Raw genomic sequence first — 25,964 nt, 5'->3', positions numbered from 1 at the left:
CTCTCTCTCTCTCTGTATCACCATCGACGCGTCGACAAGCAGAAGAAGATTGAAACAGACGCGAAATTCAGGGCATTGATGACCGATCGCGCTCCACGTTGCGGTTGCCTCATCAGAAGCAGAAGAAGAAGAAGAAGATTGAAAGATGACCGATCAACTCTCGCATTCCACATTCCCGTTCTCTGATTGAATCAGCGATAGACAGAGACGGAGAGTTTAGCGATGGGAGTGCCTCAGGCAATGGAGATCCTGAGAGAGCGGGCGGAATCAATCAGAGAGTCGCTGCACAAGAGCCAGACCATCACCGACAGCATGGTCGCCATCCTCGGCTCCTTCGACCACCGCCTCTCCGCCCTCGAGACCGCCATGCGTCCTACTCAGGTCCTCCTCCCCCCCTCTTTTCCTCTCTTTTAACACGGATCGAACGTTTCCGCTATTCTGAGGCTGCACTGCGCTGTGCTATTGTTCTGTTTTTTCCCCCCCTCCCTCTTTGGCTTGTATTTGGCGACGGTAGATAAGGACGCACTCGATCAGGAGGGCTCACGAAAACATCGACAAGACGCTCAAGGCTGCGGAGGTCATTCTCGGCCAATTCGATCTCACGCGCAAGGTTTGTTCTCGCTGCTGTTTTGCGGAGTCGAAGCCATTGCATTGCATGCACTTGCCAAATATGGACAGTTCTTCATTATGAGTCGATTTTTCATTTAGTTAGAAATAGCACCTGTACCGGTGTTGTTCTGAATCCACGTGCGGCTTCCGGTGAGAGAGAGAGAGGGCCGATATGATATTCATACATGCAGAAAACAATGTCCTTGCAAGGAGATTCAGTCGACATTCTTGTGCCGTCTGTTTATGATCAATGGCGCAGTCATTAGTTTATTTGTTTCGTGTTGTTTATCTGGATGTAGTGTGATATTTGAGTCCACTCTGGAGGCATGTTTTGCAATGGTTAAACTATTAGCAGTTAGCTTAATCTGGCTCCTTCTTACTTTACGTGTTCCTGATTATTAGACTCGGAAGAGTTTTCCCTCACATACTATAGTAGTCTGATAGAGAAATGTTTGGGCCATATTGGTTTTAGTGATTCGCCGAAAGCGGGAGCACTACAATAACATCTTCATCTTTTCCGGACGTTGAATCTATACGACACATCTTTTTCATAACTCGCGACTTAGCACCATTACTTTGTCACTTCACACACTTGCAAAGGTAATGTAGATGCTGAGATCGTTGGTATATACTCAATTAGGCAGAGGCTAAGATCCTCAGAGGGCCACATGAGGACCTAGAAAGCTACCTAGAAGCCATCGATCAGCTTCGAAGCACCGCTAACTTCTTCAAAAGCAATAAAAGCTTCAAGAGCAGTGATGGAATTATTAATCATGCCAATAACTTGCTTGCCAAAGCTATATCAAAGCTTGAAGATGAGTTTAGACAGATATTAACCAATCACAGGTAATGTATACCTTGGCCAGTTCTTCATTTGTCCTGCTGAAAACTGTTTCATCTTACATCTCTTTTTCCTTGCAATATGCTTATTTCACCTCCAAGACTATAGCAGAAGTACAATCCCAGTTTTATCATGTAATATCCACACCCTCTTGATAAAAGGACTTATAAGTCAAGGAGCTAGGGAGTCCTTACTAAGCTTTAAAAGGGATATCAGTTGTTTTTTTTTTTTTTTTAGCGGATGAATGTTTTTTGAGTCTCTATATTGCAGGCTGTAGTTGTTCTTGTGATGATGCAGAATGATAAAAAAAAACTAATGATTAAACATTCAGCTACTAAACGAGGCACTCAAAATTGTATGGGACTGATCCGGTTCAATATTTTTTGCCTATTTGCCATCTTTCTGTAGTCAATCATTTGTCCATTCTTTTTTTTTTCCTCAGCATTCCTTTTCCAATTTTAACACCAATTGCATATTTTTTTTATGTCGTAATCAATCCTGTGGGGTCTCTGTATATGTAATGATAATTTCAGAGATTAAATTGTTTATGATTTGATTTTTCAGCAAGCCAATGGAACCTGATCTTCTTATTGATTGCCTTCCGGACTCTCTGCGGCCATCATCAGGATCATCTGGGAACCTAAGTGAAGCTAGTGGCAAGGCTGAGCACTCAAGTAAAGCCGTAGATGCTGGAGTTTGCAAACCTGTAACTCTCATACCACCCAGGGTTCTGCCATTGCTGCATGATTTAGCTCAACAGATGGTACAAGCTGGCCATCAGCAACAACTGTTTAGAACCTACAGGTACTTAAATCAGTGCCATGCCATAACACTCCCTGGTTGTTCTAGTTACAATTTTTTTTCACAGCAACTTTTTGGTTGACCTTTCACTATCATTGTTTAGTACATTGCTCCACATGAAGTCTGGTGGGCCATTCATCATTAATAAGGAATTTTTGCTTTAAATCGATCTGCCTTTTCTTTCATATTGATAGATGAATAAATTCTATTTAATTACGATAGATAAATAAATTCTATATAAATATCATGGCTGAAATTTTGGCCTATTATATGTACTTCTAGAGTTTACAATAGTTGCTTGACATGAAACTGCAGCATTACAGATCAATTCATTTTTATGTCATTTGATTTCCCATAGTCGTGCCTTACGTTCATGAATCCCAGACAGGAGAAGAGGAATCAGTTGTTGCCAGAGAAGTGGGGAACTTGTTGTTTATTGGGAGATGCTGGTGCTTTTTTCTTTCTCTTTATTAGGTAGATGATAAGTAAGATCTTTTACCATTGTTGTTCTTAAAAGGAAGTTTTGCCACCTGGATGGACTTTCCTGATGAAAGTCCATTGCATGGGCAGCATTATCTGGTTTCCCAATGGGAAATTTTTGTCACTTACCTTGTAGAAAGTAAATAAAAAGTCGACATGGCTTAAAATGAATGATTATTCTTTCTGAAGTAGCTGGAGTCCTTCCTGAGCACGAGTTCCACCAAGTTATAATCGTTTGGCTTACTTTGTCCAATGTCTTTTATAGGAAAATGAAAGTCCCATTTTGATAGGATGATTATAGAGAAACTGACATGTTTGGTGTAGATCTATTGGCATAACCCTTCTTTTGATAGCTAAGCCCACTTGAACTGATGCTTTTTGCTTCAAGGCAAAATGCTCAGTTGAAGACGGTCAGACTCTTGTTGGACGGGAGTGGTCAACGACTCAACAAAAGGAGTTCTTTTCCGCCTGTTCAATGACAAATGTCATCCAGGGTTGATGTGTAATTTGTGGAGAGCTTAAGATTAAGGAATGTTAAAAGTTAAAATTTCCATCAATTAATACTTTAAACGTGCTTTAAGAACTCTGAAGAGCAATTTGCAAGAGGCAGACTCTTCAAGAATGTGCACATACGCATAAATCTACAATGCCCTATGGAGTTTTATTTTTTTTGCTAAACTAGCTTCTTTAACATGTTCCTTATCTCACTTGATATTATGTCAGGGATACTCGTGCTTCAGTTTTGGAACAGAGTCTTCGGAAATTAGGTGTGGAGAAACTGAGCAAAGATGATGCACAGAAAATGCAGTGGGAGGTTTTAGAAGCCAAAATTGGAAATTGGATACATTACATGCGTATCGCAGTAAGTGTTTATATCGATATGGCTTAATAACCTTTTGGTTTTGGTAACTAAATAATGTCTTGCAACAGGTAAAGATTCTTTTTGCTGGTGAAAAGAAACTCTGCGACCAAGTATTTGACGGTGTTGATTCTCTCAGGGATCAAATCTTTGCTGAAGTAACTGCAAATGGTATGGCTCTGCTGCTTAGTTTTGGAGAAGCCGTTGCCAAAAGTAAGCGATCACCTGAGAAACTGTTTGTTCTCCTGGATATGTATGAGATATTGAGAGAATTGCAGCCAGAGGTACAATATATGTATGTTTTTGTAATTCTTTGCACTCGTATTAACATAGGGTTGTAGAATAGAAGAGAACTAGTTCTTTTGACTGCCAATTGCACACATCACGTAGAAGATGAATGTCAGAACATTCTGATTTCCCTCTATAATGTGAAATTTCTAAATGACGCTTTGTAGAGGACAAAACTGTTTTAATCTAGATAAGGCACTTTAAGGTTCCATAATGCGTCATGAGCAGGGGGATAGGGAGCGATTACGCAGGATATCCCCAAAATGCTATACAGCACGGATGGTGCTTGACTTTCCTCCCTTCTGTTGAAAGCACTGGAAAAAAGTATATAGATAGCTTTGAATGTGGAACCACAAATTCCCTTGCTCAAGTCTGTTATCTAAATGCTTATTTTGCTTTGTCAACTGGCATGATGAACGTATTTTTTTGCTATTCTAGACAGTGATATGTTTACTGATGGATGATGTATGGTGGAAACCTTGCATTATGTAATCTCAACTTCAACTATTACAGCTGTCATATGCTGGTGAAACTTGCTGCCACGGCATTAGCTGCTAACTACTATATAATGGAAGTGAATGACTGCAAATTGGTCACGCAGTCATTGCAATAGTAATTGTGAGGATGTTATCAAACTCTCCATTGTATTTGCATTTTCTCAGTAGTCTTATGGACATTGACGATGGTCGAGAGCTCCATTTGTGTTTCTTAACGTATGTGCATGATATACGTTATGGGAACATTCCCTAACATTTTAAGCTTTTTACTAAATTATTGTTCAATGTCATATTACAGCATTTGGTCAAAGGTTCGAACATCGGCACTTCCTCTTGTTGTTATTTTGCTCGTGGCTCATGTCTGTCCTCCACTGGTTGTTTGATGTGATACATCTTGTATTTCATGCAGAACATCCGTACACATGCATGGAGGAGTTAAGATATAGGCTTGATATGCATTGTCGACATAATTCATGATAGTTTAAGTTTTTGGGAAAAAAATGATTGCACAACAATTTTTAGGCCTGCAAAACAGCTTATTACAAATTATTGGACTTAAGTACATGATTAACAAGGACAATAATCCATTGTTATGGTTGTTTTACTGGTCTAAATAATGGAGTAGAAGAGTAGATGGTCAGGAAGATAAGTCTTTTCCTTTCATTTCTTTTTATTTTTTATCCTTTTAAAATGCGCTTGTGACTGAGATCCCCAAGTCTTTATGATCCATCTTTGCAAATTTCATTTCTCCATTTTTTTTATGTCTCAAATGCTTTCTCCTTATCCTCCTTTATCCATTTCGGAGTTTTTTACTTATTTATTTTTTTTTACTTTGGAAGAGTCTGAATCTTATTTTGGTGGAATAGATTACGGACCTTTTTGGAAGTAAAGCTTGTATTGAGATGCGAGAATATGCCTTCAGTTTGACCAAGCGACTTGCTCAGACAGCTCAAGAGACATTCGGTGATTTTGAGGAAGCAGTTGAAAAAGATGCCACAAAAACTGCCGTTCAAGATGGGACTGTTCATCCTTTGACCAGCTACGTGATAAACTATGTGAAGTTTTTATTTGAGTAAGTGCTTCTAGATCATATTGGGCAGATCTTACTTTTTGACAACGTGATAATATGGACAGATGTTAGAATACCATCAATTCCTCTGCAAAATCCTTTAAATTTTGTTTATTAGATTAAGGTCTTTTTTTTAATAGAAAGATTAAGGTCTGTTTGTTTCGTAGAAAATGAGTGATTTTGAAAAAAATTTCCAAAAATTTATTACTTATATTGCTGACAAAAATGAAAGAGATATATTTTTATTGTTTACTCAAGTGTTTAGACACAAATTGTTGTCGATAATTAAAATATTTTTCGTTGACTAATTATTTTGAGCGATACAATTTTTAGGAAAATTTTTTCCAAATCATTCCTTTTCCGCAAAACAAACAGGTTACTTGTCAATTATTGGTTGGCATGTTTCTGTAGTGCAAAGTTTGCCATGTTAATGTGTTCCTTATGTGGAAAATTGGCATTAAACAGTGCAATTTTTGTTTGGGTCATATCTTTCATCTCTGTCTAAGCTATAAAATTCTGGTATTGATGTTTACAGCTACCAGTCCACTTTGAGGCAACTCTTTCAGGAGTTCAATGAAGGTGAGGCAGATGCTCAGTTAGCAGCTCTAACTACAAGAATCATGACTGCTCTTCAGAGTAATCTGGATGGAAAGTCTAAGCAGTATAAAGACCCTGCTTTGACTCAATTATTTCTCATGAATAACATCCACTACATTGTCCGATCCGTAAGGAGGTCAGTTTCCAAGGCATTACCTTTCTTGTGCAAGCATCATTAGGCTAATGGCGTTCTTACCTATGTTTTGCAGGTCAGAGGCGAAGGACTTACTTGGGGATGACTGGGTGCAGATACATAGGAGGATTGTACAGCAACATGCCAATCAGTATAAGAGGATTTCGTGGGCAAAGGTATTCTTACTTGAACTACTTTTAGAAGAGAGATTTTTTATGCTCAAAGACCTTATTGAGTAATATTGTAGCTCCCACATATTTCAAGCTCTGCATAGACATTTAGAATCTTCTGACTTCAGATACTTCAAAACAATTTCATATTTTACTTATCTGTAAAAAGATTCCTTGGCCTAGAGTGACAAAATGGCACTTCTTGTGAAGTTCATCATTGAAACTTGTCCAATTCATCAAACAGAAACTAAGCTCAGCTGAAATCTTAACATGCAGATTCTGCAGTGCCTCACGGTTCAGGGTTCATCAGGAGGTCCTGGTGCTATGGGAAGTGATGGTACCAGTGGAATTTCAAGAGCAATGGTGAAAGATAGGTTCAAGACATTTAATGTTCAATTTGAGGAGCTCCATCAAAGGCAATCTCAGTGGACAGTTCCTGACAGTGAGTTGCGCGAGTCACTGAGACTCGCTGTTGCAGAAGTTGTCTTGCCCGCCTATAGATCCTTCATCAAGCGCTGCGGGTGAGTTTCTCCTATGATCTTAGAAGTTTCCTTTAAAATCCTTGTAAGGTAAATTCTTACATGTTTTTGGGTGCAATAGGCCACTTATTGAGAACGGGAAGAACCCTATGAAGTACATCAGGTTCAGTGTTGAGGATATTGAACGGATGCTGAATGAATTCTTTGAGGGTAAGACATGGAGTGAGCCTAAACGATGAAATCTTTCGAGCGATGAAGGCTCACGCTTCATCAACATTCTTCTATCATTTTTAACTCTTAAGTGGGTGGGTTCTACTGATGGTCGTACCCCATCTCATTTCTTTCATTTGCTTGTAAGTTTTGTTATGCTGAGACGGACCAGAATGACGACTCTCCTTATCGGAAGTCGTCTCAACCATTCTTTGAGGCCATCTTGCAGATGTTATACAAACATGTCAAATAGACAAATTTGTCTATTCCCGTATACCTGCTCTGTTCATTTCCACAATTGATACTGGACTGCCAAAGAATTTTGCATCCATTTCATAGTTTCTGAAGGTCATAGATGTTCCATTGATATGAAATTTCGAACGTAGAGAACAACATCGAACATGTATATTCATGCGGCCGGATCTGTGACATTTGGACCCGAGGAGACATCAGTCGAGCTCACTAGATTCAGTGAAATTGGACACCACATCCTTGATCACAACCGCTGTCGCTATGGCCAAGCTTTGTGGCGCAGGCTCAGCCACAGCGCATACAGAATCTTATAGTTGCAGGAAATGCTGAGACAAGTATAATTGCAACAAACGCAACCAATGTGAATGCCGAAACCAACGGGGATGAAAAAGGCATATTTTTTAGACTCGTTCTATTAGCGTGGCATGGAATTAGTATGACAGATTCCCAGACGTGTGATAATGGGCTTGGTCCGGCCCAAGATGTCGTAATAGGGAAGTAATTGTACTTAGCTTTTAACTTAATCTCAACGACAAATCGTGGAAAGACACAAGATGTCACGGGCAAAACGTTAACAATCTATGTTCATAGCGACGTCTTGCATCACGAAAAGCTAAAAAGAACCTTTTAGCTGGACGACAGGATCAGATTAACCACTAATTTGTTTTGGAAAATGGGTAAATCATTAGCTGCTCCTAAGAAAAGCTGTGTGGAATCCAAGCGGAACGAAACCATCCGACAGCCCATTCCGTTTCGCCTCATTTGCTTAACATAGTACTCTCCATCTAAACATCCCAAAAACCACACCCTTCCCCTTCTATTTTCCGACATTTCCTGTCCCATTTTCTCTGTTTCTTCTCCCTCTTTCTCTCTCCCTTTCCCCTCCCTCCCACTCCGTGAGGGGCTTGGGTCGAGCGACATTGAAAGGTATTTTTTTTTTTTTTTTTTTGAAAAAAAAAAACAACAACAACAACACAGAAAGACCATTACACAAGCCAACAATGGCGTCTTCATCTGATCACCACCACGGCGAACGACCCAAACCAGATGAAGATGAACATCAACCAAAACCAAATTCCCCTCCGGATGGAAATCACAACTCTGCCTCGCCGCCGCCGCCTCCATCAGCCGGACACCAGGATGCCACCATCCCCAATAACTACCGCCACCAGCCCCAGCCCGGCTACCCTCCTCCCGTGATGGGCTACCCCACGCCCTACCCTCCTCCCCAAAACATCAACGGAGGCTATCCTTACGGCGCACCCCCACCGCCCGGTGGATACTACCCCGCAAACAACCCCCATTACTACAGTTCCCAGGCACCCCCAAGCCCCTCCTCGGGCTTCCTACGCGGGATCCTCGCAGGCCTCATTTTTCTCGTGGTGGCGTCGTGCACCATTACCGTCATCACGTACGTCGTCCTCCGCCCCCAGATTCCCGAGTTCCACGTTACCGCCTTCTCCGTCAACAACTTCAACATCTCCAACTCGGTCCTGATGGGCAGCTGGGACGCCAATGTCACAGTGGACAACAAGAACGAGAAGCTCAAGGCCTACTTCGAACGGATCCAGAGCTACGTCTACTACCAGGACCCAAGGAGCTATCTCAGCTGGAGCACAGAGCCGGCGTTTTCCCTGGAGACTAAGACGAGCGGCGTCATCAACGTGAAGATGTCGATGATAGACGGGGAGCAGCCAACGTCCTCTGAACTGGAGGAGATGAATGAGGAGCGGCGGAAAGGGACGGTGATTTTCGCGCTGGGGTTTGGGTTGGTGGGGACGTTCAAGTCCGGGTGGTGGACGAGCCACTACGGCATGCGGGTTTACTGCCACGAGTTGGCGGTCGGGTTTGCCGGGGCGTCGGGAACGGGGATCTTGAGGGACCCAAACCCTAGGCAGTGCACGGTGTACGTGTGAGAAAGATGAGCGTTGCATGCATGCATGCATGCTCGTGTTTATTCTCAGTCGTCTAAATTTTTTTCTTAACCATTTCGGCGTCCTTTTTTTCTTGGTATTTAGCGAAAGCAGAAATCAGAAGCCAATCTATGTTTTGAGACATGTTTAAGAACACTTTCTTCGCGCAGATTCAACCCAGGCACTGATCAAGTCTCATATCTAAATTTCTAGCCAGGGTATCCTGTTCAACAGCTCACGGCTTGGGAATCTGGATCTATGTCAAGTAAAGGTTCAACGACAAATATGTCGGAGTCATTAAACCTTAAACCACATCTTCATTTAAAAGCTTAAGCTTTTAGCCCAAGCTTGCTGATTAGCACATAGGAAAAAAAAAGCAATAAATGGCGGATAGGTAAGCCTCTCGGGCTTGAGCCTACCTATAGGCCTTGCCTAGGCTCGTCGAAAAACACCTTTCGTCCTTGTGGCTTGGACTATTATGGGGGCAATCCATGGTGTTATAATATGTCTCGACATTAAACCCAAAGCGAAAACTATGAAGATTTGGTACCGAATATTTGCGGACATCCGAAATCAAACAAAGGAAAATATATACGTAATCAACTTACGAATTAAAGTTGATTGTGCGTTGGTGTCTTTGCTCAAGAAATAGAAAAGTCCAACGTAGACTTGAACTCGGTCAACATAAGATAAAGGATAAGAATAAAAGAAGATGTGGAAGTCAGTTTCGTATGTATTTGGCAAGATAACAACCGAACAAGAAATCTCTATTTGCATATTTGGTGTTGACTTCTTTGACCGAGATAAACATTCACTTTCTTTGGCGGTGGCTCATACATATAAATATTATCAAAAGGGTTTGTTTTGGGTGCGCCTCGATAGCACGTATATTGCAGGGTGTGCCGTGATCGTTCAGAATTGGCTTCTCAACCAATTGTCGAAGTTTTCATCGAAAATTGTCTAAGAATTGCATCCAGAATAGTTAGTGTTTGATAGCCGATTAAATCTTGAGGTTAGATTTATAAAAAAAATTTACGAGATTGAGAGATCATTTAGCTAGAAATTGAGGGCTAGATATTGTGTGTGTTCTTGGATATAATTGGGGCTTGAAAAACACTATGAGTGTTTGAGTTACTCGAGTTTGATCTGTAATCTCCGTATATCGCTTGATCTATAATGAAATTCATTGCTGCTCTCCCCGTGTACGTAGGTCTCTACGATTGAGCCACATTCATCTGCTGTCCGATTTATTTTCTTGTTATGTCTATTTATTGTTCGATCGTTTGTTTCGCGCAACACATGGGTAGGCGGCCATGTGTCCGATCGAAACCTAAATCCCAGTCATGCAGCTTGCTCTTATGAACATGCCAAACATTATAAACCAAAAAGCATTCCCAAACGGGAGGGCTCTAAAGCTTCAATGAACCAAACATCGAAGGAGTACAATTTTGCTACAACTTTTAAGAGGACAAGCTATACCAAATGGGCTCTAAAGCTGAAACCCAATTGGAAAATCCAACTTAGGCTCATCTGGGTACTCGAGGGACATGGCCCAGGTGCAAGGTTCAAAGCTGCATCGCATCCACTCCCATTAACCCCCCCAAAAACAATGAAGAATATAACTGTGTAAATCATCTTCAATCAAAATTCATGAACCAAGGCGAGGATGTCCATTTGATGGAAAACAATTCTACATGTACATAGGGTTCATCACAAAATCAATTTGTGCGCCGGGCTCGGTCGAGTAGTCGAAAGATCAATTCTCCATACCGAATTCCAGATCAGGACATGATAATATTCCTGCTTCTGATCACCGTAAAGTGGACTTTTTTGAAGTTTTGTACTACTGTAATGAGAGAGAGAGTAACGTTGCTTTCAAAAGGGAGGGTAATAATCGCCCTAGGAAGCTTCCAATTTCAATCAAGTGGGCTACAATGAAAGGTCAGGTGAGCACGTGAACAAACAAAAAGATAGGGACAGATGGTTTGTAGAGAGTCGATGCCCTAATTCTTGATACGATATGAGTTTAGGTTGTTTAAATGAGTGCACAACAATGTTGGCCTCCTTGTCATGCCTTTTTTTTTTTTCCTTTTTATTCATAAATAAACCCAAGTTAGAAAATTACAAACACATATTCTTTGACATGTTCTATGGTAACATATACAAATGCTTTGGATTTTGGACTACTCTTTTTCTTTCGGGAAAATTGTTGACGAAGTCCTAAACCTCATAGACCTTTTAATTGTGTTAATTGAGTCATAAACTTTCATATTTTTTCAATTGAGTCCATCCAGTCATTTTTGGTCGGAAACTGTTGACATGAATGTCAACCATCGACGGGCGGGGCCGACCTCCCTGATTTCCAGCGGAGCTCACCATGAGGCTCGACAACTAGCTAAAGGAAGAAGGGAAGAAAAAATGAAGAAAAATAAAAAAAAAGAAAAATAAAAGAATAAATAAGTAAAAAAAAGTTAAAAATTGGTCGGCGTCCATGTAGTGATTTTTAGCCAAAATTGGTTGATTATACTCAATTGACAAAACTTGAAAAGGTTTATGACTGAATTGATAAAATTGTGATAGTTTAGGGGTTTTTGGACAATTTTAAAACCATTTTCTATCTGGAGGTCACATAAAATTCCAACTATGAGACCGATCAAACGTCAGAATTTGTGCTCATCCTTGGACAATTTTCCCCCTTTGTTTCATTTCAACCGAGTTGCTTCATTCCGTAAAATTGATAACATTTTAAGCTCCGTGATACTAGGAGAGTAATCACACCGTACACAATACAAATAAAAACAGAGAAATTTAAAATTGAAATAAAGTGGTCCTTAAATCACGAACCTCATATTACCCAACACGAGTGCATTCACATGCATTCTCCGCTGAAAACAACACCCGACTTAGCACTTGTCCCAAGTTTGGCGAGGATCGCTTTCTTCTAAATTTCTGTATACGCCATTAACAGATTTTTTTTTTATGGGAAATTTGAAAATTGGCCGAGCTCGGCATGCCGACTCTAGTGGACTTAAGGGGCCTTCTAATCCCGGACTTGAGTCTTAACGAACGTGGTCACGTCGACATGGCTCGAACGCCTCCTGATTCCTGACCCATGTACACGGCTTATCCGCCGCTCGAATGCCGGGCAACTATGGCATTTGGAAACTTAGTCCAAGGGCAACGACATGTGCTGAATCCGGATCAGAACCGAGACGGATCAAGTATGGTTCTCCGAAGCTCGACTCTCCCGTAGTCTATATGGACCTAGACCGGAGGGAGCCAAATAGAACATAGGGATCTCATCGGTTCCGACGTAGAGTCAATCCAAACAGCAAACCACGTCGGGACAACGGTATGCCGACAATCCGGTGCAAAAGAGAATAAAGTAACGACACACAGCAAATTATCGTGCGGAAAAAGCATAAGACGATAAGTTTATAATGCTAGTTAGTGCAACAAATGGGGGGACCCTTTTGAAGGGACGCCACTTCTTTGGCGTCTTCGATCTTCCCGAGAATTCGTTTCTCGATTGTTTTAATGACCCGATTATGATTGTAGAGTCCCTTTTTTAAGCTTCTGGGGACCTTTCTGCCATGGCAGATTCCCTCCGCCAATTCAGCTTTCTTGTCTCTTTCTTTCACATGCCACGAGGTTTTCAGTAAGGGAGAGAGAATAAGAAGTTCTTTTAAGGTTTAATGAAATAGGGGGGGATGCAATTGCATTATAGGGGGGCAACTTTTCTAGGATCTTAGCACTTTTCATCTGTGAATTTCCGAGAGTTTCAACGATCGAGGATGATCTGGTCGGGACTTTCGAAGGGTAACTGTCCCTCTGGTTTCCTGTGTCGGCAGTGAACTTTTTCAGAAGTCTAGCTCCTGGAAATTGTCTCGTTTGTCTGTTCTTTTTTTTTCTCTTTTCTTCTCTCTCTCTACCGTTTTATCGAACCATTTGTTTGGAAAAAGAAAAATGTTTAGGAGGTAAAGGAAATGGCGAACGAAAAATAGAGGTGAAGAAAGGGGAATGTGATAAAGATGGATTTGCATTTGGTTGTTTGGTAAGATGCAAAGTGGAGGCAAATAATAAGTTAAATTCGTAAAGGAAAATGCAGGAAACGAATCATTACTTTCAAAAATAACAAACACGTACCGAGTTAATGGATTTTTTTTTTTACCTTAAGGTCATTTTGTACATTCGTGTCAATTACCTTCATATATCTATTTACGAAAACATCAATTTCTTTGAAATACTATCTCTAGATCCTAAATTATCCAACCAACCCACCAAGAACAATCAAATCACCTCTCTTTGCCAGTGATTTGATCTTCTCGATGTGTGGTTTTAACTAGAGGAGTAGCGAATGGTATTTACGAAAAAAAAAGACGTATGTAGGTGGTTAACGGGTAAAAAATGAAATATGCTTATGGTGTTTTCTCAAATTGTAAATTTGTTCTGTTCGGAACGATGCGGAAAAATGGGAGAAAAGAGATTTTTTTTTTTGTCTCTAAAACGAGTTTTCTGCCATTTGAAAATCTGCGAAATGCATGTGAAAGTACTTTTGGCAGAGAAGACAATGAAATTTTTGTTTCTGGTAAACACACAGTGCACAAACATATCTAGTTCACCAAGTCTCCCTTCGAGAGAGTGCCTATTTGTGGGGATTTGAGACATCTCAAATGAAAGTCATTTTTTATTTCACTGTTCTTGAACAATTCGATGCTGGGATAATCCATCGATATATCTTGCTCATTTTGCAAAGAAAAGGATGCACGTCTTTTACAAGCCTAGATTCGTCAAACGGATGGGTCGGATTGAACATGATTCGACCAAAATTGACCCATTTAGGCAGCGAATGATAACCATTCTGGTCTTGGAAAAAATTTATAGCCGATTTCTACTCTTTGGACGAGTTTTTGAGTAAAAAAACGCGTTTAGTAACGATACAAAATTTTTGTTTTCGAACATAAATTAGTTTTATAACAGCATAAAATTTCTACGATTGCGATGAAGGCTAGGTTTCCAACTAGAGGCGGAGCTACGGCTGTGGCGAAAACGGTCCAACTCATATTAAAAATCAGATTTGGACTAAAATGACGTCGTTTTAGTTGCGTCATCGCCATGAAGGAGAGATAATATATTAAAGAAAGCCGCGTCAGCATTTTCCATTAGCAAATTGGACGAAGTTAACGGAAAGACTCAATTTCACTAATTTGACAAGTTTTAGGACTCGATTGCATATTTTGCAAGGTTTAAAACTCAACTGCACTTTTGTGACAAATTTTAGGACTCCTAGTGAATATATCCCTAAACAAAAAGAGTAATAGCAAACATGTGACCCTTATACTATCAAGCCAACGGTCTTGGTGGTAATTAATAGGTCAAAATTAAAATAATTCATTAGAGTGTTGAAAACTAAAAGTTCAGCTGGTAATGAGATTAAACTCATTTGATAATATGAATCATAATGACTTGAAAGACTTAATTAAGTGAAAAATTTACTCAACGTGATAAGTAAGGAATGGCTCACTTAATTCACTCAAGGGGAAAAATAATGGGGAAAATAAAAAAAAAGGTTTTAAATATATTGTATTTGTACAAATTTAGTCCTAAACCTTTCAATTAGATCAATTTGGTCTTAAATATGTTTCATTAGTACCAATTCGGTTTATCCAGCCAATTTAGGTCGAAAATTGCTGACGTGGATGCCGACCGTCCTACAAGGCATCGCCGGTACTAACGTGGACATTATTAATAAATTTATGAATACTTATTGTTGAATTTTTTTCTCTTTTTTTTTTTTTTCCATTTCTTTCTTTTTTATTTTTCTTTTGTTTTTGCCAATGGCCGGAGCGAGTAAGCCTTGTCGGGCCGCGCTTGGGCAAGCGCTAATCAGACCCGTCCTCCTCGGCCATGGCTGGTAGCCAGCACGCCATAGGCAAAAAGAAATAGGAAAAATATTTAAGAACTTTGTAAAAATGTCAACTTTAGCGTGCTATAAACAACGGCCGGCGTCTACGCCAGCGATTGCCTCCCTAAATTAGTCGGTTGGATCGAATTGGTACAAATACAAAAATATTTAGAACTAAATTGGTCCAATTAAAAAGTTTAGAATTGAATTGATACCCATGTAATAGGTCTATGACTTTTTTGATACTTTTCCCGAAAAATAATTGGTGGCAACTAGAATCCTACGAAATATGCAGATGAATCCTACCGATAATGATAATTGTTTTGTCTGGCAAGAGATTAACAACATCCGACGGTCGATCTTCAAATAACATTTTATTTGTTCTCTGCATAGAAAACTCTCGTGGGTCAACTTGTGGTCAATTCCAAAGCTCATGAGGAAGGAACGTTAATGGCGTCTGCCCAGCTTGCAATGTGAGCACTATGATTTCACGTCCTGTCCTGCAAACTTTTTCCGTTGGACACGTCTTTGGGAAGGGACAAGAACATTCAAGTGAAGAAGAAGAAGAGGAGCAGGAGGAGGAGGAAAAGGAACAGGGCAAAGAAACAAGGGGACAAAGGGCGGTATCGCAATTCACATGGACCTTTTGGAATTCCTCAGCAAACACATGGGTTGACCCGATTGGCCGTCGGTCGAGTCTTCGATTGATTTCTGGGGATTGGATTGGACGGTGCGTGATTCCAATCAAACACGTCGGGTACAAAGTTTGGTGGAGCGTCAGTTGGAAAAAAATATTGAATGAGCTTCCATGTTCAGTGAGGCAGAGCTAGACTTCGGGCAACAAAGACTTTAGACTCCATGGAGTCCAAATGAAAAAGTAGATAAAAGGTTTCGATTTTTATGATATGAAGCGTATGTTTATTCATGTTCAAAGAAAATTGAAAAAATTGTCTAAAAAGTCTTAAATCTATTCAATCCCAAACCTTCTTTGACAATTTGTCTAATTTAGTCATAATCTTTTCGACTATGTCAATTTAGTCTTAAACTTATTATTTAGATAATTCACCGAAAGGACTATATTGACAAATCGGTAAAAGGTTTGTGACTAAATCGGCAAATCGTCAAATGATTTAAGACTAAATTGGCCGCCATACGATAGGTTCAGAACTTCTTGGACAGTTTTCCCCGAAAAACATACCCAATTGTCTGTTGAAATCAAGTTGTTCTTTAGGGCTACTCACGAGTGATTTCTGCTTCTCGTTCTCATGACCAGTTGGAAAAGTAAGAGTTTACTTCAATGTGGAAACTAGATGATGGCCATACTGACTTTTTTTTTTTTTTTTTGTGGGCTTTCTTTTCTTGGAGATGAAGTTTAATAATACGTCTCTTTTAAATGGAGCGCAACAAGAGGACGAAAAAGAGGGGAAGTAGCAAGCAAGCAAAGTTCCGAAATGAGTTCCTAGCGTGTGTAACTGTAAAAAGCACTTGCGATTTAATTATGGAGTTTGGTAGAGACCCCGAAAGAGGACGAGCGACATTGATAATGTGGTCAAAAAGGGACAGCTTCCATTATCTATTTTAGCTACAGTTGGTGTGATACATATGAAGTCGTGGTACCATGGCGTGGTGCATAATCTTTGCCAAAATTTCACCTTTGCAAGTAGATCATTCCCTCTCCGTGGATACGCCCGAGATGCATGAACAGTACTAGAAAAGAAGCTTTCGAGTTATAAAGTCGTGAACACAAAATACAAGTACGACAGATCACGCACGCGTATATTTTGTTGACGATTAAGTACTCGGCCTCCTTTCCCTGAAAAGAACGCCGATATATTAGATCTAGTCCTATCTTCGCCCCAAACTTTTTTTTTATTTTTTTGGTCACGGAAATAACTCTAAACTTTTGGTCCAGTCTTAAATCTACTCCGAATTTTGTTTTGTCTCAAAAAAGTTACCGACTTTCAATCTATTCTCAAATCTACCATCACGGTATAGTCCCAACTTGACGTGGAATTTCCATGTCTATAACAAATCTTCATCAGCAAGGTGGTATGGAAAATTATCTCCAAATTGAAACTATTATAGGATATGAAAATTAGATACGACTGATGGCGAATTTTGGATATATGGATGATGAGGTCAGAGTTCAGACTAGAGTAAAAATCGACGATTTTTTTTAAAAAATAAAATAAAAGTTGGGGGCATATTTGGAATTTAATCTAAAGTTGTGGATTCTTTTTAGGCAGAAAAGTTTGGGGTAGGTTTGACTTGGACATAAAATTTGAGTTTTTTTTTTTTTGGGCAAAAAAAAAAGTTAGGGGCAGAATTAAGAATGGACCTAAAGTTGGAGGTTCTTTTAGTGAATTAAGCAAAGTACCCTCAGAGTGCAATCATTTTGCTCAAATTAAGTTTCGTGTACTATGGCTGTGCAAAGTTTAAAGTCGAGAAAGTGCAGAAAAAGTTGCTTGCAAAGCTACAAAAACTGAGGGCTCAAGCAGCTTTCTCTTTATGAAAGCTCTATGCCGTTTAGGCTTCTATTAACATTATGATTAGTCTTTCAAGCTTGTGGGTATCCTCTTTGCTCTTAGGAAAACAAACCATGTCTTATACAACTTTTTGCCCAATTGGTTCCGTGGTTACGTTGTGCCCCTTTTGTGCCGCTTTTATGGGTTTGGCCGGTTGCAAAGGAAATTGCGGAAAAAAAAAAATCACCCGATGGGTAAAAAGAAATGTTATGTGCCGCGCATAGATCGAAATCGACTTATGAAGTTTGTTACGTGTACTAAACAATGCGGGCCTATTATTACCAAAGCGTCGAACGTGACCTACTCACATTGAATTTCCAATCGCGTACTGTCGGGTCACCTCGTATGTTAATTTTGTGAACACATCGTACAAACCATGACCAAGACCAAGAACAGGCATGTGGCTAACATCGTTGATTTAAAGAAAGTCGGTGGGCCGAGGCTGATGAGCTGGGTGAGCTCCTACTCTTACCCGATGGGTGGGCCCCAAAGTACAACTCTCCTCCTCCCTCCTCCTCCTCCATCCAATCCAATCTTCATCGGACGGTTGAGATTGCTTCGATTATTTCCGATGTGCCACTCGGCGCTTTAGCCCAGACACTAGAGAAAGCGATTAACCTTTTGGTTTTGGTTATTGTATTGGGCAACTTTTCTTCTTTACCTTTTTGCCCTTTTCGTCGTTTCAAAGTTAGTGCCGGCGATGAAACGAGGTATTCTCGTTTCCCTAAGGACAGATATTGTCAGCTCGTGTGGGCCCCCTTCACTCAATTATGCTCCACACCACCAAATTTTCATTTCATTTCATTTTTTTTTTTTGCTTGATTTGCCCGTGAAAAGAGAAGAAAATATGAGCATGGCAGCGAGGTAGGCGGATCTGGCTTTCTTCGTGCGATTTCGTGACTCGTTGAAATTCACGAAGTGCATGATATGCACTCAAACCCGTCTTCTAAGATAAGATTGGAAATTCTTCTATCAAATTGGGTGAAGGAATTCGGGTCCGCGGCGGTGCCGGAGGCAGCCTTGAGTGGAAAAGAGAGGGGTTGGGCCCGTTGGGGGGAATGGTCCGAGAAGACAATGGATTGGTGGCGAGCAAGAGCGGAGCATGGCAACTGGCGACGTAGGCGAGGGCACGATTGGATTATGACTTTTTAACGAGTCTATTATATTGATAATTTCTTTTATCTTTACGATTCAAAATGCACGAGCACATACATTTGTCAAATTAGAGATTTATAAAACCCTAATTATATAGAACAGAGAAAATAGTCAATAAAGATAACCGATTTTCCTCAATTACATATCTTTCTTCTTCCACTAAACACCAAGATGGTCATTTGATTCACTTCACTTCCATCCAAAACGATAAAAAGGGTACTACTATAATAAAAGTAATCATTCACAAATTGCGTCCACCACACGTCACCCTATCTCTACACTACACCACCACTCCTATATACACCAACCAAGCAAAGACCTTCCACACCCCTCTCACTCCAATCCCCACCCTTCTCAAACCTCCCTCCTCCTCCTCCTCCTCCTCCTCCTCCTCCGCCGCCAACCACCATGTCGGTCAAACCCGGCGACTGCGGGAAGCACCACGGCAAGTGGCGGCGGCGCCTCAAGCGCTTCTGCATCGGCCTCCTCATCTTCAACTTCTTCATGCTCATCACGATCCTCCTCGCCTGGGCCATCATCCAGCCCCACAAGCCGCGCTTCATCCTCCAGGACGTCACCGTCTACGCCTTCAACGCCTCCGTCCCAAACTTCCTCACCTCCAACTTCCAGGTCACCATCTACTCCCGCAACCCCAACGACAAGCTCGGCATCTACTACGACCGCCTCGACACCTACGCCACCTACCGCAACCAGCAGATCACCCTCCGCACCTCCATACCCCCGTCCTACCAGGGCCACAAGGAGGTCAACGTCTGGTCCCCCTTCATCTCCGGCAACTCCGTCCCCGTCGCCCCCTATAACTCGCTCGCGCTCAACCAGGACCAGGCCTCGGGCGCCGTCAGCCTCATGATCAAGATCGACGGGCGGGTAAGGTGGAAGCTCAGCACGTACACCACCGGGAAGTACCACCTCTACGTGAAGTGCCCGGCGTTCATCACGTTCGGGACGAGGACGTCGGGGATCACGGTCGGCGACAACGCCATCAAGTACCAGCTGGTCCAGAAGTGTAGCGTCACTGTGTGAGACCACCTAACATTAAGTCCACCACTAGCAGATGCACACGCACATGCACATGCACATGCCCATGCCTTGTTGTTTTCATCAACCATTATGGTCTTATCTCTCTCTTTTGCTTTCTTGTTGGCAATTTCAGTTCACTTGGTTCGTGATATATGTTGGGTTTTTAGGTATATGTGCAATTACGACCTTGAACTGTGTATACTTCGATGTTTTACCAGGGAATTATAATAAAAAAAAATGGAGGAGATTGAAGAGGACAAAGTTAGGAGAATTTGGAACTTTGGCAAGTTGTGTTACATGTGATTGATCGATTGATGATGTTGCGAATTTAAAAAAACAAATCAATCGAGCAATGATTTGTGTCGATTCGATCGTCCAGCGGAGGTTGGGGTGTCGTTTTCTATGGTTTTTTACATCTAGAAAATGACATTTTTTTGATGGTGATGGTGATGCTCGCTACGTGTCTACTCTTGTTTATCACTTTACTCAAGTTCATCTCTCCTTCCTGTTTGAATTCTTTCATTGGATCTCTCTTCGTCTCTCGGGATGGGCGATTTCTAAAGGGTACGAATAGAAAATGGCCTTAGAGTCAACTTCAAGGTTGTGCGCACGTCACTGAGGATCCGTTCGTTTCGCGAATTTTTTTCTTATTTTTCGATTAATTTTGCGTTGTTCTTTCTGGGTTGGAAAATCTTCCAATACTGACACAAATGATGAGAAAAGAGAGGGCAATTGGGTAGTTTTCAAATGGTCGGTCCATTAAATTATTCTTGGTTACATGACGCTGTATATGGTAACTACCCATGTGCGCGTACAATTTTCTCCTTTTCTTTTCTCCGCTTTTGTGGTGCAATTCTACGTGAATGAAATAGAGGAGGGATGACCCACAATTTGGAGGATAAGAATGAACGCCTAGACCTAAAGTCTTCCTACAAAGGGATTAAATTGAGAGGACGGAAGGAGTAGCTAGTGGTATAGTGTTGAATTATTGAGAGGGGTGGGTGAGTCATCTGTTTGTGGTTGATTGGGGATGACTTGCGGTGGGGAAAATTTATTACATTGCATCAAATCAAATCGAATCGAATCATGTGGGCTTAATTCGCATCTATCCTCGCACAAATCGGGGCTCTTCCAGGCAAAGTAAAAAAGGAGAAAAAAAAAAGAGATAAGATGAGTTCACATGAGACTCACATGATCTCACCATTCGTGTGAACGAGGTTTCCCACGTTTCAAGTGCAGTGCAAGCAATGATTTCTCTCTAGTGGGGGGTGGTCGTTTTCAAAGTCCCTCGCTCTCATCTCGCTCTCACCACCCATCTACACGACCTAGTACTAATGGCGTGATCGAAAGGGTTTTGGCAAAATCCTTTACTATATGCTCAAATGGTCCCTCACATCTTTCTCTAACTTTCACCCTCCCGACACATGTCGACCACATACGATATGTGTTCTTGTAGTTTCAACTAGGAATTGAACGGTCGCGTTAGGGGTCCGCTTTTTAGGACAAATTGATTTGCGCAAGCCACTATTGCGAAAAGTAAAGCCAACCCAAAAGGCCGGAAAGCAAAGAAAACGGTAGGAAGTGAAAGATGATTCGATTTTACACCATCGGACCTGATTTCGATGGTTTAAGTTTACCTTCGAACGGCTTGGCGAGGTAGGCCTAGCTTCGCACTGCAACAGAATGAAGCCAGCAATTAACGAGATAATGGGTACAACCCAATATTAGAAGACGGATTGAAAAGAAGCCAAGTGTTGGCTGTAACGCCAAATCATCTAATCCAAAGGCCCAATTCACCATGTCTAGACCTGTAAAATGGGTGGATCGGATCCAAAATAACCCCACCCAAATAGACCCATTTTTGTACAATGCAAATATAATGACTCATATCCGGCCCGGTTTATATTTCTAAAATACTTTCACATTGAACTCAATTTAGGAAAACTCATACTTAAATTGAGGTGAAAGTGTAGAGTGAGCGTGCTCAAGATCTAGTGATTGGCGAGAGTGAAAGAAGAGTGAATTGTAGTGATGGGTTGGGTTTAACTAACTTATAAATCTATTTATCATCCATTTACGACCCATTTGTGACCCATTTAAGACGCACATTATAGTCAAAACAATTTATGACCCATTTTTTTTGTCCAAATTTATGACCCATTTATTCAATATAACTAACCCATCAACAAATTATTTATGAGTTAAGAAATGAGTTTATGACCCATTTTGACACGAGTCTAATCATGTCCAAGTCCGAGGAGTGCTTTAGAACTGTTTTTTGAATAGCGGTGGTCGGAGTATGTACTCTCAATGTGAGTGTATATATATCCAAGAGGTTCCGAGTTAAAATCTCAACCTTCGTGTTTGTTCCTAAAATTGACATGTGTGCGTCTCAAAGTTCCCATTATACCTTTTGGATCGTGAGAATACATACAATTCCTGAGGTTGACATGGCACATGAGCCGGCCGACACTTCCCATTCAAGTTGTAAGACGTCGTGAAATTGCCAATGGGACGAATAAAGAACAGGTGGAACTTCCAATGTCATTCAGGTTGGGCTTTGTATGGTTCTTCAGATCTGCTCTTCGGGCCCATAAGCCAATGCTGGTACCCAAACCACTCTTTTTGACACGAAAAATTTCCTATGGACCAAGTCCAAAAGCGACATGATCTTGTTACTCATGGATCCATAGGAAGACAGGCAGAATATGACCTACCTGATGGGAGAAATGAGGGTCTAATTCCCTTTAAAAAAATCCTAAATTTTAAGTCAAATCCCAATTTTGCCTCGAACGTTCTTTGTCTCACAAAAAATTCTCAACTTTTACTATAATCCCATATCCGCCCACATGTCCAAAAAGCGCAACTCGTTTACGCAAATTTATCCATATCAGAACCAGTCAAAAGTTCATTATTAGAACTTGCGATTTCATCAGCATAAGAAACAATAGCAAACCCCCGATATTGATAATATTGAAAAAATCGATAGTGATTATTTATTTGCCGGCATATTTGGGAGTAGAGTAAGAGTTTGAGATCTTTTACGAGATAACAAAGAGTTCGGGATAGAATTGAAACTTGACGTAAAGTTGAGGGTTTTTCAAAGAATTAGCCCAAGAAAAATGGGTTAGGTAGACAGCTCATAACTCGACCAAGAAATGCATCACTGTTTCGGCTTTGTTCCCATCACATATTTCTGGCATGCAAACTTAAAAAAAAGTTTTTTTTCCAATCACATTTCAGTTCGTGGCACACTAGAGATCAATGTGTGGACCGAAATGTTAGAGATGATTGCCAGTGGTACATCACTAAATGGAATCTCACCCGTTCATTATTAATGGCAAAAAATTGACAGGTCAGCTCATTTCCGAGTGAGAGTTCACCAATGACAACGTAGGATCTAATCTTACTTTGCTCAGCCCAAAAAAAAAAAAAAAAAAAAGGAAGGCATGACCGATGACAACATAGAGTTGTGAACTCTCTCTCCCTTTCTCATTTGCAATTAAGATGGGTTTTCTTTAACCACATCTTCATTAGCCTATTAAGTAACTAATAAATATGTTTAGGGCTAGAGACGTACTCTATATAAAAAGCGACTAACCTACTAAAAACTCGTAGTTTGACGATGGAGCCATTGTGACCTCGAGTCATGACATATCGAACTATGTATAAATAATAACCTATATGTAGCTTCCGACTATATGTCCCACATACTTTATTGTTTGTAAATGTTAAATTTCCCCAAACGTTTAAATTGATGATGGTAATGCCATGTTCTTGGAAAAAAAAAATGTGGGGAGAGCAACCTTTTTATTAGACTATAGACCTAGGCGACAAAAATCTTGGCTTGTATCAAACCAATCCACACAAAATTAAATCAACTTCTCATCTCACCCCCCACAAACACAATTTTATATTCTATAGAAACATAAATTGTTTACGGACTAGCCCTAAGGATTACTGCGAATTACAGCCAAATGGGATTCTAAAAACTCTATTTTGTCGAGTGAATCTCTTTGCCCCTCTCGTGAGAAACTTTACTTGGCAAAAAGAGAAGAGATTAATCACATTGAAGGAATCTTTTTGTAGTTTTCGTTTAATTGGCATGTATTTACCATAGGAATATGCTAGGAAGACATTACCATCAAGTGACAAAGCAATGCTGATTGTACATTTTAAGTGTGAGAGTCTAATTAAAAGAGTTAAATTCTTTGTTGCCATGCATATCACAGTTGGGTGTGTAGTCAGTGTGTCCTAGTCACTTTCCAAAAAAGTAACGGGACGGGACCATTCTCTTAGCTTTTTTTCTTTAATATATCGAGCATGTCACACATATGGAAATTATATCACCGTGTTGTGTACAGTTTTGCCTAGTGATAAAATGTCCATCTTATGAAAAGGGATTATCAGGACTAATTACAAAGATGATCTCCTTTTTTTTAAAAGAAAAAGTCAATTTAAAGTTCACAAAGGTTTAGTTGGTAGGTTACTTGGTACATAAGGCATTTGAATGAATATCTAATTACAATGCAAATATGTTTTCGTGATTTGTTTTTCTCGCGAAGGTGCGGATTTATGTCCGGTTTCTAATTGAGCATAAGCAACCGCGTCAAGGGTCAACGCGTTGCTGCTGTCCTGTCCATTTCCTCCCAACTCCTGCAATAAGAGCCCACAACACAGATCATCTTCCTCGTTCTCAAACTCCGATCTCTACAAACCAAAGAAGCAGCCAGCGCTCTCTGATCTTTCTTCATCGGAAGCCAGTCATGGCAGGGAAACAAGGCCCCGACTGTGGCTGCGGCTGTTGCCTCCTCAATCTCCTCTTCCAAATCGTTGCCATGGTCCTCGTCACCGTAGGCATCGCGGCCCTCGTCTTCTGGCTCATCTTCCGCCCCGTCAACCTGGTCAAGTTCCACGTCACAGAGGCCGAGCTGACCCGGTTCAACCTCACCGCCAACAACTCCATCCTCGACTACGACCTCAAGCTCAACCTCACCATCCGGAACCCCAACAAGAAGATTGGCGTGTACTACGACCACCTCGAGGCGAAGGCCTTCTACGAGGACCAGAGGTTTGGCACTGGCGAGGCGGCTCCTTTCTATCAGGGCCACAAGACTACGAGTGTGGTTAGTCCGGAGGTTCGCAGGACAACAAGTGGTGGTGCTCGGGGGGACAGAGCTCTCCGGTTTCGACGCAGATAAGACGGCTGGTGTTTTCAATATCAAGGTGAAGTTGTATTTGCGAGTGAGGTTCAAGCTAGGGTCGTTGAAGACTTTCAGGTTCAAGCCCAAGGTGAAGTGTGGCTTGAAGGTTCCCTTGAGCTCCAACAATGGCGGATCGCCCGGTAATTTTCAGACTACCAAATGCGACATCGATTGGAATATTTTCTAAGTTTTATCTCAGATATATATGATTTTGAGGTTTGCGATTATTTTTCCTTTTTGTCTTGTAATTCAGCATGAACTTTATTATTTTGGGATGGATCATGGATGTATACGTGACATGACGTGCCCTATGGATCTTGCTTTTGTGTATATGCATATTTACACTTTTGTGGTTCTTCTTATTAGGCTTATTTTCTTGTCTATAGCATGAAGTAAGAAATTAATAATATTGCTTTGAAAATATGTTAGTTTTTAGAGGGTATGTCATTTTCCATTTAAAAGAAGATGACGTTAAAACGTTTACGCTTTTAATAATTCATGTGTGTAACGGTGAATGAAGATTGAAATTTTGTTTTAAGAACAGATTAGGTGGACTGTGAATCGGCTAAGTGAGGCTTTAATTCATGTTGCATAAGACTATGTCTAATGCACATGAAACATCATGGAAGAAACAGAACAGACGTGTAACGTCCACGTGGAGAATGTAAAAATTAGCTGAAATGAGCTTAATTAAGTTTGTAGACAAGCTCGATAAACTAGATTAGAGGCTATAGATCAATTTTTTTTTTTGTTGGGTCGAAACTATAGACCAAGTTCATCGATCGACATATGTCTCTTTCATCTAGCAAATGGTTTGATCCATTGTCTCGGTCAAGTCTTATTTTCTAGGTGATGCAAGGTTTAGTGAATAACATTCACATTTCCACCAACCCTATCTATAGAAACGTCTTCCTTTATAGCGAAAAAAAATTCTAT

The 25,964-nt window shown here is 40.7% G+C and overlaps 3 protein-coding genes and 1 pseudogene across 3 annotated transcripts; all 4 read left to right on the top strand.

The window, feature by feature from the left end:
* The first annotated feature begins 20 nt into the window (after nucleotides 1-20).
* On the top strand, nucleotides 21-7,278 carry LOC115757638 (exocyst complex component EXO70A1). Its single transcript, XM_030697949.2, has 11 exons — nucleotides 21-381; nucleotides 515-610; nucleotides 1,250-1,455; nucleotides 2,015-2,254; nucleotides 3,455-3,593; nucleotides 3,662-3,874; nucleotides 5,242-5,447; nucleotides 5,980-6,177; nucleotides 6,251-6,350; nucleotides 6,621-6,865; nucleotides 6,945-7,278. The coding sequence occupies exons 1-11, from the start codon at nucleotides 223-225 to the stop codon at nucleotides 7,060-7,062; spliced, it is 1,920 nt and encodes a 639-aa protein (XP_030553809.1). The 5' UTR covers nucleotides 21-222; the 3' UTR covers nucleotides 7,063-7,278.
* Nucleotides 7,279-8,267: 989 nt separating this feature from the next.
* LOC115757636 (NDR1/HIN1-like protein 10) lies at nucleotides 8,268-9,201 on the top strand. The gene has a single exon (XM_030697947.2). It carries the CDS (start codon nucleotides 8,287-8,289, stop codon nucleotides 9,199-9,201), a length of 915 nt encoding a protein of 304 aa, XP_030553807.1. The 5' UTR covers nucleotides 8,268-8,286.
* A 9,902-nt stretch (nucleotides 9,202-19,103) lies between these two features.
* On the top strand, nucleotides 19,104-20,095 carry LOC115757645 (NDR1/HIN1-like protein 1). Its single transcript, XM_030697959.2, has one exon. It carries the CDS (start codon nucleotides 19,192-19,194, stop codon nucleotides 19,825-19,827), a length of 636 nt encoding a protein of 211 aa, XP_030553819.1. The 5' UTR covers nucleotides 19,104-19,191; the 3' UTR covers nucleotides 19,828-20,095.
* Nucleotides 20,096-24,507: 4,412 nt separating this feature from the next.
* LOC115757651 lies at nucleotides 24,508-25,393 on the top strand (annotated as a pseudogene).
* Nucleotides 25,394-25,964: the final 571 nt, after the last annotated feature.

Source organism: Rhodamnia argentea, chromosome 10 (genome assembly GCF_020921035.1).
Source record: "Rhodamnia argentea isolate NSW1041297 chromosome 10, ASM2092103v1, whole genome shotgun sequence".
Classification (NCBI taxonomy): Eukaryota; Viridiplantae; Streptophyta; class Magnoliopsida; order Myrtales; family Myrtaceae; genus Rhodamnia; species Rhodamnia argentea.
This window is presented reverse-complemented; position numbering and strand designations above follow the sequence as displayed.